Raw genomic sequence first — 15,728 nt, forward strand, 5'->3', positions numbered from 1 at the left:
AAGTTTTGCTCATATCTGTAATAGAAATGCAGCAGAGTGGTGCCCAACTAAAATAAAAATGTTGGTTGTAAAAGTTTGCCTACTTCCAAACATAACAGGGTCAGCTGGACTCACCGACAACCTTGAGCTCAGCACTGGCGTGGATAGATCCAAAGGCATTCTGGGCGATGCACTGATACATCCCAGAGTCTGACAGAGCAATCTTGGATATTGTCAGTGTGTTGGCTTCCATGTGGATCCTCCACTGAAGATTAAACACCAGGGTTTTCACACAATTTTGGGTTTTCATACAAAACAAATTGCAGTTTGGTGATTTTTTTACCTGCGTCGTAAGAGGATGTCCGTTCTTCAACCATCTATAGGTGGGCCTGGGCTCACCGAAGGCTCTACATTCCCACAGTAGGTTAGCATCAATGGCCATTTGAGCGTCTTTTAGTGTTTGGCCCCAGTGTAGATGTTCCACATCTACTGGAGAGATGGCTAAAAGTTAATACCAATAGAATATAATAATAGCTACAGAATTGACTTTATAATAGTTGTAACAACAAAACACTAAAGAGTATATTTCATCTTATTTGATTACATAAGCTAAAAATGTTGGCGAAGGCTTCAAAATATTTGACAAATCTTTCTGCCAATATGCCGTCAAAAATTCTCATTTATCCAGGTGATGTCTTGAAGGTGAGTTGTGGTATCTGGACTTAAAGTCTTTTTTCTTGAAATATGAATTCAAGTCAAATTTGCTGAGTCATGGCATCTTGAACTTGATGTCTTCTTTCAAGAAAGAAGACTTTAAGTGCAACATAGAATTTGGCCAATACCTTCGATCTTAAGAGGATACGTTTCTCAAGGCTTTAATTTAGGATACGTTTCTTAAATCAAACTGAATAGTTTTTCAATGAAAACAATTAACCGTCAGGTGAACATAAAAATGTAATCTCACAAGAACTTCTGTTTTTGCAAAGAGTTTTTAAAGTTTCACAGCAACAATGACAACATAAATGCATGGATTCCCCTCTGATTTATAGGAAATGTTTAAAAGTAAGAAAAAAAAAACATACTCTGAAATATCAGCTTCCCTTTTGCAACGTTTTGTCCCCTGTTGTTTTCGGCAACACACTCGTAGATTCCACCATCTTCTGGCCGGAAATACGGGATTTCCAGAACGGAGTGGTTGATCTTAATTTTTGCAGGAAGTGGATTCCCGTCAGCTCTTCTCCATGAGATGGAAGGCACAGGACTGAAAAAGGAACATTCAAAAGGTCAGTTGGAGCCCCACCAGAGGCGCCTAACGTCAACCTTTCCCACTTACTTTCCCAGAGCAAAGCATTCCAACTTCACTGACATTCCTTTGGAGATGTGGAGGGTTTCAGGAAAACGGACCTCAATCTTGGGCTCATACTCACCCATGATCACTGCACATGAAACAGGATACATTGCCAGGCAGCAAAATATCAATGAACCCACCATTCATCCCCCACTGTTTGATTTCAGAGCAAAACAGGAGGTGAAATTCCTTACCATCCCGCCGCACCACCAGGGGCGTCGGCGAGCTGAACTCTGAGGAATTGGTCATCATGTTTCTCACTGCACATGTGTAATTTCCAGCATCTGGTGCTTCAACCTTGGCAATGTACAGATTTCCTGTCTTCTGAGAGATAAAGCGACGGGCGTCCTGCTGCAGGGGGCGGAGCTCTCTGTTGAACACCCACGAATACTTGATTTCTACAGGAGAACAACATTTTAGAAACATTTTAATGGGTTCTCAAGGTTTTCTTCATTAGGTTTAATCTTTATTCTTGACTGCCCTCAGAAGTGAAAGAATCTAAAACAACATTCAGTTTCTCCATCAATTCATATAAGAAATGAAAAAGTAAAATCCTATAAATCTAAAGATGTTTCTTAGGGCCACTAAAGTCCAGGTAGTTACAAGCAAAATCCCAGAACCAGTTATCCATTGTTGATAACTTCAAAGGATGTGAATTAAAAGATTTATGAACTCTGGCTGAGTTCTCAACAAATAGTTATTATAAACGTTGTGTGACGTGATGCAAGTTCCAAGAATAAAGTCTCACTGTTTGATGATTTAGACGGGAATGAGCTTTGATGGATGGATGGATGGATGGATGGATGGATGGATGGATGGACAGATGGATAGACGGACAGATGGATGGATGGACAGACATGTGAAGGAATGAGTGAATAGATAGATGATGGATGGATGGAGACAGATAGATGGATAAATGGATGAACAAATGGATGGATTGATGGACAGAGACCGATGGACAAAACAAATGGGTGAATGACTGATGGATAGCTGGACAGACAGATAGATGGATGGATAGATTCTTAGACAAATACAGATAAATGGGTGAATGGATGGATGGATGGATGGATGAATGGATAGATGGATGGATGGACGGATGGATGGATGGATGGATGCATGGACATGTGAAGGAATGAGTGAATAGATAGATGATGGATGGATGGACAAATAGATGGTGGAAGGATGGATAATGGATAGATGGGCGGAGACAGATAGATGGATAAATGGATGAACAAACAGATGGATGGATGGATCATGGATATACAGGCTGAGACAGATAGATGGACAGAGATGGATAGATGGATGGATAGATGAACGGATGGATGGATAATGGATGGATGGAAAGAGGGAGATGAATGGATGGATAGATGGATGGATTGATGAATGATGGACAGAGAGATGGGTGTCTGTCTGGACAAATGGACATATAGATGGATAGTAAGACAGACAGTTTGATGGATGTATTGTTAAATGAATGAGAGGACAGACAGACGGCCACATGTATGGACAAAAAGGATGGCTGAAGAGGTGGATGAAGGGATTCTATATATTTCGTATTAAAAATAGAATGTAGACTTCCCCTTTAATCATAGGATGGATTCATAAAGACAGACATTGAGATAATGATGAAGAATGGGAGGAAGGTGAGAATGTCAGAGAGCAAAAACCACACATTCGGGCTGGCCTTTAGAGATGGAGAGAACGGTGCAGGAAGAGCGGAATGAAGTCAGACAAACGGCGGTCGTTCCTGCAGACATGACGGATGCTAAAAACTTCCACTCACTTTCTTGAGGGGACACTCCGAATTAAAACCATTAGGAGAGAAGCGAGGGCCAGGGCTGACGGACCTTTCATGATTAGAGCTGATCAGAAAGCGGCACTGTTAAAGAGCCGCAGTCTCGCAGCAGCAGAGGACTTGCAGCCTCATAATCCCTGGTCCTCTGACACAGCCAAACTCTCACAGCAGCGCCGTTTTTGGCCACTTAGGTATCGATTTCCCAGGAAGGTTTCAAACGATCGGTTCTTTGATTTCCTGAAGTACAGCATCAAAGCATTTAGGAAACTTTGAAATCATCCGAAACACAATTTTGAGCCATTTTCAATTTTTGGGCACCTGAAGCTGGCATTGTGACACTCGGCAAATCCCATCAAATGTGTGACTCTATTCTTTTTTTTGAGTGGGGGCTGGGATAAAGAGGGAAGCGTTTAAAGCAAGATGGAGGCAGGTTGGAGGGCCAATCGCTCGAGTGTGGAATCCCACTTGGCCGCAGGTTTTATCTGGAGACGGAGAGCACGGAGAGGCGGGAACCCTGGCGTGAAATTGTGCTGGTGGGCAGGAGTCGCCGCAGGACAGCGGACCACTTTGAAGGGGCGCTAATCAGCTGCACACAGATTACACAGCGGTGCGCGGCATAAATGCTCCTGCTGCCACAACAGACTTACCCAGCAGAAGATCGGCCAGCAGACACCCCCCCACAGGTGGAGAAGACAAAGCATCCCGTACTTCAGACATCACAGATTCTTGTTTTGGAATGTTTTTCTACCAATTATTTTGCCAAAAATGGTCATATTCCTCAAAAGATTTGAATTTTAAACGACAATTTTAGTTTAAACAAGAACCAATTCTATGTATAATGTTTAATTCAAACACAATGGAAGATTTTCTAGAATAGAAAACAAACAAAAAAATCTATAGGAGTTAAGTGCAAACTTTAACTTTACTGGACCAAAAATTAGGTTGAGTTTCTCTTATTTGAATCATGATTGTTGAGCTTCAAGGCTAAGTCTACTACAGCAGTACTGGGGGTTGACTCGTATTGGTACTACGGCTACTTAATTTGTCCAAGCCCGTGGAGGTTCGTAGAGAGGAGTGGCTGCATCTTAATGACATTCCAGCCTTGAGTCTCATGCATGCAGCTCAAGGGACGTCTTCAAAATTGAACGTACCATGTTGTAAATGTATTGTAAAGTATTTGTAAGAATAATGTCACCTGTATGCACCTTTGTGGCAGACAGGTGACACGATCGTATGGTGCCCTAACACCACATTTTGTTCTTAATAAAGTACCTGTACTGGCTCCTAAATGACTGCGCAAATGCCGCACGCAAAATACATAAGTCCCTATAGGACGCCAGCTGGATGCCCACTCAAGCTACACTCTGGTGGTCTATTTTCAACAGGTAGTGCATACTTATCACGTATACAGCATGAATACTTGTCTAACACACAGGTTTAAGGGGGGATAAGATGAAAAAGTTGTAAGAATTAGGTTAGAATCACTAGATAGCTCAACCCCTCCATCCTTGTGTCTCAAAAAAAGTACCTGTTGGCTCCAAGAAGCCAAAATTCCACAGACTTATATTGAGAAATAGACAGTTATTACTTGGTTATTACATTATTAAGAACAACCATTCTCACTCTGGTACTTTTTTTCTTAACATCGTCTTGCTGATCCTATTTTTCTTTCATGATATTTTCTCTTTATTGCAGGTTATTCAAGTTATAAACTGACCAATCACATGCATCAGTAAAAGCATGTTATGCTTGTAGTTGGGAGAATCTGTCAATCAAGTGTTCATGGTGTGGCAACCAAGCCACTTTCAGTGAATGGGGTGTGGACATTGAACAAGCTTGACTGTAGTTGCCCTAAAAGCGTGACTCAGATTGACTTATACTAACCAATCACTGTCATCTGGCTCCAAGTGGCGGTAACAGTAATGCAGAAGAATGGCGTCTGAATTGGCTTCATTTTGCTAGAGCCGAAAGTAAGGGATTTTCTATGGATGATGTCACACTTGCGTCTTCTAATGATAATATATAGTGTATATGGCTACAACCTGTCGCCTGCAGCATGCCCATAGAAAAAATATGCATAAACATTTTCACTCTGCCTAACCAAGCGCTATATAAGGTTAATATTTTTTGGGGCGGGCCACAAGCATATCTCGCACAGCTACAGCCCATATCCACCTGTAAAGACAGTTATGACTATGATCAGGTAATATACTAACAGCCATATTTCTTGTTGAAATTTGTTTTGCGAAAGCCGAGAAACCATCACACTCCTACCTCTGTGTTTCACTGTTACTCAAAGTTATTTTTATATTTCTGTCTTCTGTATTCATTGGATATTTGTCCAAAAGTTTTTAAAGTAATCTAGATGCTTTTATCAAAGGTGAGAACAATCTTTGTGATCTTTTTACTCAGCAGTTTCCTTCTCCAAACACTTACTTATGGATTCATTTCTGACTGTCGAATCTTGAACCTTATCTTTCATGTTGCTCTGCTTCTATTATGAGCTTCTTTATGAATCCTTATCATTTTTGTCTGTTGATCCCTCCTGGAAGGTTCTGTAAACTCCCAAAACTACAGAAATATATTTGCTTTCATGTTAAATAAAGCAAACACATAAATATTACGGTCTGTTTTTAACTCTCAAGATTGCAGAACGAGACCCGACAGTGACGGAGCCCTGAGCCAGTCAGACATCTCAAGGTTAGCTGGAGGATAAAGAGTGTATGGCTGTAAAGCACAGAGGAAACAGGGGGTCTATACATGTAATACCCCCCCACCACCAGGTCAAAAAAAGCAGGCAGCAAAACAGCCTGTCAGAGTTCAAGAAGAACAGTGACAGCAGAATGATCGGGGTTGTAAAAGCAAGAGTCACTGCAGTGTTACAGGGAGATAATAGACAGCAGCGAGGAACAATAAAACCGCTGAGATCGTCAAACCTCTGCAGGCAGAGTGGAAGAGTTACAGCTGGAGCGCCCTACCTCCATGATGGGATGGGGGGGCACAGAGCAGAACCACAGCTTGACCCTCCCTGACCGACACCGGGTTCCTGGGCTTCCTGCTAAAACTCTGCAGAACTGTTGAAAGAGAAGGAAGGAAAAAAAAATCAAAAATGGCCAAACATCCTTTCATCTGGGTTAAGAAAAAGTGAGCATTTCCATCAGGGAGCGATGCACCGACTGGGAGTTTGGGGAGCTTTCACCTTTAATTAAGTGCTGCACAATAAGAAAATAGTAGCTGGGGTGGAGGTAGACAGTGGGGGTGGGCGCATCAATTCCTGGAAATACCATCAGGTCCCAAAAGAGCACAACAAAATATCAGCCTTCATGAAATCAGAGCCGCAAAACGTCAAGTCTTCAAGTCTTCCACTGCTGAGACACCCTGTGAGAGAAACATCATTTAAAATTAAAACTGCAAACGGTGTTGGATGGTCTGCAGGTGCTGCCCACCCCCACCACCCTCTTCTGACCCTCCCCCATCATCCCCTATTGACCCGCCCTCCCTGGTCAGAGCTGCATGTGAGAAATTCATTAAATAAATAAAAAATATTTGTTCCAAAGTGGCATCTTCTATTGTTTTTGACTCCACAGCACCATTTTATTTTTTTGGTTGCCTGGATGTGACGAACAAGTCTATGTAATTTTTAGAGGAATTGCCAAAAGTTCATTTTGAGCCAATGATCAGTAAATAATACATTTTCACAGTATTCCAGTACAAAACATACAAGCAACAGACAAACACCACGCAAATGCCGTTAAAGGTCTACAACTCCCTAATTCCAACACATTTTCCCAAGATGCTTCCCAATGATCCTTGGATGGATAGGAGGAGATCAATCAAAATCCCTAAAAGTTTAAATTTCTAAAAGTGCTAAAGGAAGTGTTTTAGAAAATTCAAGATGGAGGCCTACTCACATGGTCAAAGGTCAACAAAAATCTGTTTGTAGTACCAGACTTAACCTGGTGGTGTGTGTGAAATTTTTCTGAAGATCACTTAAAAAAAGTTTTCTTTTACCATTTTGTGCAAAAATGTGAAAAAAAAAAACAAATTTCTAACTTTTCCCACAAGATGGCTGCCAAGGGGTAGGCTCTGTGGCCTTACCAAAATAATTTCAAAACTTCCTTGAATGTCCCAACACGTGGTTTCGTATGTGGATTTTGAAATATTATTTTTTGAGGCACTTTAAAAGATTTTTGCCCCATTCATTTTTTCAAGGTTTCGCCAACAGTGATTTCATCATTTTTTAAATGGGTCGTTCACTATGCCCAAAATTCATTTTCACTGCTGAGTCTGTTGAGTACGTACGGGGGTAAAATATTTGCTCAAGTGGGTGGTAAGAAAGAGCTGCAAAAACAATATAGACCTTGCAATCCAGGGATGATGCGGGTCATAATTACAGAAAAAAGATGCACCTGAAAAAATAAAAGAAACAACTTTTAATTTTAAAAGAAAAGGACATTCAAGAATCTGATTTCCTGCGTGGGAGATGTTGGTTGTCTTCGACCTCACGAAGGCCGACTCATAACTCTGAGGAGGTGCATTTCACCTGAGAGACAGATAAACCGTCCGGGATCGCCAGCGTTATTAGCGCGTTTCCGACCAGGAACAATGAAGAAGGGTGCAGAATTTCCTGCCAGTCAAGATAACACTTTATTAGATCTGGATTGGAGTGGGAGGAGGATGAAGGGAAGGGGGGAATCAACAGCAAACTCCCGCCTTTCACTCAAGACGGGAGAAAATAATGCTGACATTAGAAAATGTCAATGTTATTAGAAATGTAGGGGGTGATGTTACTATTTGTTTTCTGGCGTTTAGTAAATGTCATTTCCATAAAGCTTTGTTGAGTGCTCAGGGAACAAAGCTGTAGCTGAGTCTTTTCTGCGTCTCAGTATAAAAGAGGAAAGGACTTAAGGAAACAATTTTCCTGAAGTTCTTCCACACCAACACATCTTAGCTTTTTCTGTTTTGTATACATTCTTACATGAAAATAATGACTCTGTAAACTAAAAATCACAGATTTTCTGTACAAATAACAAAGCTTAAGTGCAAAGCTCTAGACATGACATTAAAAAAAGCACAAATTGTGCCTTTAAATAATTAGTTTGTGTATTTTGTTGGCTGAAATTAGTATTTCATCAACATTAATTAACCTTTAACTTGGATTTTGTGGGCACAAATTGGCATTTTGTGTGCATAAATTTCTATTTCAGTATCTTCAATTCCTACTAATAATTTGTAGCCACAAAATACCACTTTGTGCACTCAAATTTGTTCTCACAAAATACTAGCTGTTGCCACCCAAATACCAATTTGTCAAGACAAAATGCTTATTTGTGTTCACATAATGCACAATTATGCACATAAAATACTAATTTGTGTCCACAAACTACGAATTTGTGCCAGCAAAAAACTAATTTGCGCCCACAAAATACTAATTTATGCACAAAAAAAAATACTAATTTGTGGCCATAATACAGATTTGCGCCCACAAAATACTAATTTACGCACAGAAAATACTCATTTGTGGCCAAAAGACACAGATTTGTGCCCACAAAATACTAATTTGTGTCCACAAAATGCTAATTTATGCACACAAAATGCCAATTTATGCACAGAAAATACTAATTTGTGGCCACAAGACACAGATTTGAGCCAACAAAATACCAATTTGAAAATTCTAATTTGTGCCCACAAAATGTTAATTTATGCCCACAAAATGTTAATTTATGCTCACAAAATACAAATTTGTGCACACAAAATAGTCATTTGTGGCCACAAGACACTGAATTGTGCCCACAAAATCCAAATTGGTATTTACAAAATACTACACAAATACAAACTTGTGCTCACAAAATACAAATTTGTGCCCACAAAATGTTAATTTATGCACACAAAATACTAATTTATGCACAGAAAATACTAATTTGTGTCCACAAACTACGAATTTGTACCCACAAAATACTACTTCATGTCCAAAAAATACAAATTGTGCCCACAAAATGCTGATTTATGCTCACAAAATACAAATTTGTGCACACAAAATAGTCATTTGTGGCCACAAGACACTGAATTGTGCCCACAAAATCCAAATTGGTATTTACAAAATACTACACAAATACAAACTTGTGCTCACAAAATACAAATTTGTGCCCACAAAATAGTTATTTCTGCCCAAACAAATGCTAATTTGTGTCTGCAAAATGCTAACTTGTGTCCACAAAATGCTAACTTGTGCATGTAAAATGCTAATTACTATCCACAAAAAGCTAATTTCTGACCACAAATGTGAATTTAAGGAAATATTTACTTCCTCCATTTTTGATTCTCATGTCCAGGGCTCCATAGTATACTGTCCAAGTTGTTTAAGTAAAGAACTGGCAAGGATATGCCTCAATAAAAGTATGTGGCATGACCCATGTCTAACATTGAAACTATTCAATTGACAGACATAGGATCTGTCAATGCTTACTGGTGAAGTTTGACTCCAACATGGCAGCATTCCTATCGCAAAAAAATTGGTGACTGAATTCAACTGGATTCAATTGGAGCAAACCAATTAAACCAATTTATGTGGGTGACGTCACACTTACTTGGTCCAGTTCACATGTAGAGTCAGTGGTTGTGACGGTATGCTACACGGCATAATCAATTAGGCCTTCTCTTTGAACCAATAGCTAAATAACCAGCCTTTTCTTAGGCAATCATTGATGAATGTTTGCCTTAAAAGTTATGAATAGTTGTCTGTATTGTAGAGACTTTGCCAGCCTTCCTTCACCTGGAGAGATGCTTTGGTGGGATCTTACCCCTTACAACCACCAGTGTCTCTGCTCTGTGGGTTATTTATTTATGGTGCGAGTTCCCCCCCTAAGCACATTAGACGCCCAGAGTCTAACCGCCAAAGATTATTCACTTATTTCATGCACATTTTTGTGTAATAAAACATTGAAATAGCAGTTGCTCACATGACACTTCTCGCAAGTCAGAGAAAAGCATCTGGTCTTTAGTCTTAATTTTCAAAGCTATTATGAATGTCACTGTGATACTTTTTAAACATCCAGTAGGGACGCAATAAAAAGAAATGACTATGTTCGTGCAGTCCCGAGTGTAACATCTCATGTTTCTTAGATCTGACAGTTCTGTCCTAGAGGTGACAGATCTGTGATAATTCCCCAAACTCAGGTTTCAAAGACTCTTTGCAAGTCGGGTCTCACGCTCACCTTTCCCCCATTTCTAAGAGGTTTCAATATTTTGTTGTTTTAGGTCATTCCCAAGTCTGAATGAAGCCTTCAAAAAGCTACCAATGCTTTGTCATAATCAGGCAAGTTCAGTCACCTGACTGTTGAGTTTCATGATGTCTTTATGTTTCCAGCCAGTTGACAGCAGCGTAAATAAAGATCTTGACATAAAACACAGAAGTTCGTCAGCGTAGCAGAAGACTCGGTCATGGACTTACATGCAAACTGGACTCTTGCATCGCGGCTGACGATGGTCCCAAACACATTGGTGGCGATGCACTGATACACTCCTCCATGACTGATAAAATCAGGATTGCTGATTAGCAGGTTCCCCTCTAGAAGTCTATAGTTTGAGTCGGAGTGTGTATCTATGTCCTCTCCATTTACTTTCCACCTGTGAGTTAAGAAAAGCAGAGTATGTCTTTTGAAATCATCAAAAATCTTTGCTTTCCGAAGGATAGCTCTCCGGTTTGAAAACAGCAATGACACAATCTCTGACCTCACGGTTGATCAAAGCCCATACCTGTAGTGAGGAGGTGGGTTTCCTTTGGCTTTGCAATTGATAATAACCAAGTTATCACCTGTGCTCATCGGGAATACAATGTCACTGGGTTCCTGGGAGAAGACGGGACCGTGGCGAGCATTTTCTGTGAAACAAAAGCAGCAAACGAATTAAGAGTGGCCACCCCCGGACTGACTGGCTCCGGACAGCGCTCGTGTGTAACCCACATGCAGAGAAAGCCACGGTTGGAGATCCCTACCATAGCAATTTAATAATATCCCAGCAGCATAGTGTACAAGGTTGGTGAGGATCATTTATATTCAACATGAAAGTATTGGACCCATAGAAACTGCTCACTCGGTTCTTGATCATACATCTGTTAGTAATGATTGTTATTTCTCTAAGAGGACATGTTTTCATTGCCCTTCCATTGACGCCTGCATCTGAAAATCATAACACCACATGACAATTTGGGATGCAAATTATTAATTTTGTCAGAGGTTCATATTTCAACTCCAAGACACCGACTTTTTTACATGAATAAATTATGTCACTTTATGTTTTTTGTGTTTTTTTCCCTCATTATATTTTGTTTCTATCGTGTAATATTAGGCCTTTCCTTATTTTAAGTTTTGTACAGTTTGTTTGTTTTTTAATGTGCCGGTGTTGTATGAATTTTCAAGCCACTCGCTGCACCTTAAAAAATAGAATTGCTCCTCTGGGATGAATAAAAAAGCTTGAATTGAATTAAATTTGTGATAGTTTCTTTAGTTTTTGATGGCCTTCTCTTCAAATGTAGTTGACCAAACAACTGAATAGTTAGGTAAATGGAGATTTTGAGCTAATCTGTGGCCATATTTGAATACTGTGCAACTGGGGTATAGACAGAGCAGCTTTTAGACCACTCAAGCCTTGTTTCCAGTGAGCGGTCTGGTCTGGTGCGGTGAGGAATGGTACGGTCCAGTTAATTCCAGTGAGTGTTTCCACTCAATTACGCCCCATTCCCACTAAGCGGTTTGCATGCATGTTGTAGATCGCTAGCATGTTGTTAGCTCACCCTGTATCACGTCATCGCCAAAGCATGACAAGGAACATCCAGGCAGTTCCACTGCAGACCAGCCCTTGCTGTTGTTTACAGGCATTTTCAATATAGACTCGTAACTAAAACAGTACACAGAAAATTGCAAAAACCTGATTGCTTACAAACGTTGGAAACATTTGCTTAATGAGCGCTATTTAGGTGCTTTCTAATGTCGTTATCACTTTCTGCCAGTCATGACTACAGCGGCTCCACCCCAACTGTTCGGTCCATTTTTCAATGGACCTACCGATGGGGGTCCTCAAGAGGTACTTTTTGGTTCTGTTTAATGGGTCCATTTTGCAATAGAAACGCTCAAAATACCAGACCATACCGGACAGGTAAGTGGAAACGAGACTTCAGATTCAAAAACTAACCCAGGTAGCTCACCCTCATTGGGTGCTTAGCGGTTGGGGAGTTGAGGGGTGTAAGCAGCATAGTTGCAAGTGTGGTTTTCTATTAGGGTACAGTCAGCCCAGCACCACTAGCCTCCATAGCACTTGGTCCACCATACTTCCTGCCCCTCTACAAGTATTGGTTGGATGTTTGCACGTCTACATCAATGGCGTATGGCGGGGCCTTAATGACTTCATGTTTTTCTTTCAAACATCTTCAGCTTAGAACATCTTCGAACTTCACCACAGTCTACAAAGAAATAATTTTTTGCAGGTTTTTCCAAGGTAGGGCAGTGGGAAACTGTCAAATCATCCTCTGTCATGCTCAGTACAGTCTGGACAAGAGTGCTGCACTTCCTATCCAAAGTACTGCTGTCTATTCATGTCGGACTGACCGTCTGAAGAATGGTCTTTTCTACTTTTCTTCGGCTCCTTGGTAAAGTAATTTCAGTATTTTTGAATGTAACTGCCACTATTATGGGGAATAATGGTGTCAAACTCTCTGTTGTGGTGCATGAAAACAAATCCCGGTGCCCCTAAATACCCTGTTGAACAACTACATCCACTGGTCGGGCGTTGGGTTCACATCTGTGATCAACATTAGGTTCTGGTGTTGGCTGATTGAGGGGGAGGTGCACATTTAATATTACAACACAACCCATCACATATTCATTTTCACAGACCATAACACAACTGTTCATAATGAACGCATACCTTACTGCACCCACAGCAGTATCCATCTAATCTTTATGTGCCGGCTCATTCCTTTTTGTGTTTCCCCATTGGGTCTCACTGTTGACTTAGCTTTGAATGGTTGCCGAGGCAACGGGTCCGCTGGGTGTAGAGCATCAATTTGATTAAAAAGAGAAAGAAAAAAAAATCTTTTGCCAGGCCTGAGGTGAGCACCACTTTTTTTGTGTATCCTCAGGGGTTGACAGTTCGTTATTGATTTCAAAATAAAATACAATTATGGAATTTCTCCTTTATTCTGATAGCTCGGCACATTTAAATAACAGAGGCAGCGTAATGACACAGAGCAAGTGACAGTGACGTTAAAAACAAATTAGTCAGCTCTCAGGAAACTGCATGTAAACTCTGCTTGCTGTTATAATTAACTGTCAACATTTCTCTTTGAGTAGATTTCGCATTTAATAAGCTGTCTAATGCAGGCGGATGTTCCTCATTATGATGAGAACAATTAACAAAAGATAACCTACTGGTTAAGCTGCACACTCTGCAGTCTTAAACCCATGCATCTAATTAACTTTAGACTTCTTTTAAAGAACATCTGCACTTCCAAAATTGATTTTGTTGTTTTTTTTCACTTGAGTCATAAACACAAGGTTCAACTTGTAACTAACGAAAACAATATATATGCAAAAAATCTGACCTTTCTTGAACTTCAATAAAACATTGTACAACATGAGTTCTACCAGTGCTAGTTACGTGGTTTAATTCTTCCCGATGGACAGCGTAGCGAGTTAGAAAGCAAAGTCATTCTCTGGCTCTGACCTTGACCAATTTGGTGGAAAAGTCGCTAATGTAGAAAATCTTCACACAGGTTGACTTTAAAGCTTTAAAGCACATTGAACGCAAATTGTGCATCAAATTCACGACAGAATTTGCTGCTCGATGGCTGTCCAATCTGTGAGGTTAACTGCTTATGTGGGGGCTATAGTGTCTGTGTGACCCAGTTTGAAGACTTGTTGTCCTGCATTAACCCAAGACGGGAAAAAAAAAATATTAGAAGAACTTTTTTTTATTGTCTCCATACAAATAAGGAAATTATCATTAAGTTTAGGAGGCCCGAGCAACTGCAGCCTCCCCTTTCCCGTCTGCAATCACTCCAGCTCCATGGGCTGGGCTGGCAACCGGCCCAGTGTGTGCAATGCCTTCACCTAACAGCAGCCCGGATGGGCTCTGGCAGGTAGGGATATCTCGATCCGATCATGTGATCAAAAATCTGCGGTGCAGTCAGGAAACGATTGTATGGCAAGCCAAAGAGATCAAAAATCACAAGGAAAAGTGAGCATGGCAGAGCCACATTTTACAGACAACAATTATTATTTTGAATAATTAAATGTTCACACAGTTAGTTTTAAAGAGACAATTAATAACAAAACATGATTTTAACTGTTTTATTTGTGAATTAATTTGGACATTTGCATTTTAAAGGGTACTCCAGATAGATTTGGTATTTTCAACACTATTTTTAAGCATTATTTTCTGTCAGTTTTTGTAGATTTGGTCTAAAAACATGTAAATGTAATCAGAAACTACATGTTTTAGCATTTTGTTTGTGTTCAAAGTTTAAATATGTTTTGTTTATTAAATAGGCCACAATGAGCAAATGTTTTGATGATACAAATATTGTGTGTAAAGTACTAAGTATGCTTATTGAATATATAATTTGAAGTATTTCCAAAAACACATTTAGCTTTTATCTTGTTGTTTTTTGCTGTTTTTTTTTCACTTTTTACTGGTCAGAAAAAAATGATCCGAACCGTGATCCTAAGACCGTGACACGATCCGAACCGAGAGTTTTGTGATCCGTTACACTCCTAACACCCACTGTGTTCGGTTTCACCCACTGAAGGTATCCATATTTTCCCCCAGCCCCACTAATCTTAGATATCCATCTTGATTATCATTGAAACCTAATAAAAAGTTCTGGCAAAAATCATCTAAATTTCATCAGCCTGTAACATCTACAGATATTCAATTTGAACCCTTTTAGGTACAAAATGTGAGTACAGAGTAAAGAAATGTAAAATATAATTATGAGAGAAATATCATCAGTGATAAAATATGAATACTTCTAAGGAAACCTGGTTACTATAGACGTCAGCAGTTTGTTGGGATAAAATCCTTGATGTGTGTCATGTCACTCAGCCTTCTAAAGTAAAGCGGTGATGTGCGCTCACCGACTTTTTACTGACCTAGAGACAAAATGGGTGTCCACTCTCTACGTCATGACATCTTGTCATAGATATTTAACTGTTTACAACAATCAAGGCAAAATTTGCTTCTAATGACCATTTGGTTCACGGTGTACAATGAGGACGTGAAAACAGGGTTCTAACAGAACCTGGAATCAGTTGTTCCAGTTCATAGGAGCAAATAAGGTAGAAATGATTTGGGAAAAGGTAGGATGGAAAGTTCTGAAAATAAGGATTGGACAGCCTTGAAGTATACTTTCACTTTCCCAAAGAATCCATTTCTGGAGGGGTGGACAAATGAGATCTCTATGGACTTTCAAAGTAAAACTTTAGAGTCTTCTTATGTGTACCATAACAGAAAAAGTAAGCAACTTGGAAACTCTTGTGAAAAATATTGTTGGAACAGTAAAATACAGAAAAAAAACCTTTTCAGCACAAATACAAAACGCAGGTTTTAGTC

At 39.9% G+C, this 15,728-nt stretch overlaps 1 protein-coding gene across 2 annotated transcripts in view; it reads right to left on the reverse strand.

Moving 5' to 3' along the window:
- The window catches only part of LOC112144722 (contactin-4), a 156,669-nt gene that overhangs the window by 45,902 nt on the left and 95,039 nt on the right, over positions 1-15,728 (reverse strand). For both annotated transcript variants that reach the window (XR_004947831.1, XM_024269438.2), the window contains 8 exons: positions 10,878-11,001; positions 10,573-10,748; positions 6,101-6,196; positions 1,522-1,725; positions 1,313-1,415; positions 1,062-1,240; positions 323-465; positions 115-244 (listed from right to left, as the gene is read on the reverse strand). Coding sequence is in view for 1 of the 2 variants with exons in the window: in XM_024269438.2 (XP_024125206.1) it covers positions 115-244; positions 323-465; positions 1,062-1,240; positions 1,313-1,415; positions 1,522-1,725; positions 6,101-6,196; positions 10,573-10,748; positions 10,878-11,001 (1,155 nt within the window). In the remaining variant the exon portion in view is untranslated. The remainder of the gene's footprint in view (positions 1-114; positions 245-322; positions 466-1,061; positions 1,241-1,312; positions 1,416-1,521; positions 1,726-6,100; positions 6,197-10,572; positions 10,749-10,877; positions 11,002-15,728) is intronic.

The sequence above is a fragment of the Oryzias melastigma genome, linkage group LG5, assembly GCF_002922805.2.
Source record: "Oryzias melastigma strain HK-1 linkage group LG5, ASM292280v2, whole genome shotgun sequence".
Taxonomy (NCBI): Eukaryota; Metazoa; Chordata; class Actinopteri; order Beloniformes; family Adrianichthyidae; genus Oryzias; species Oryzias melastigma.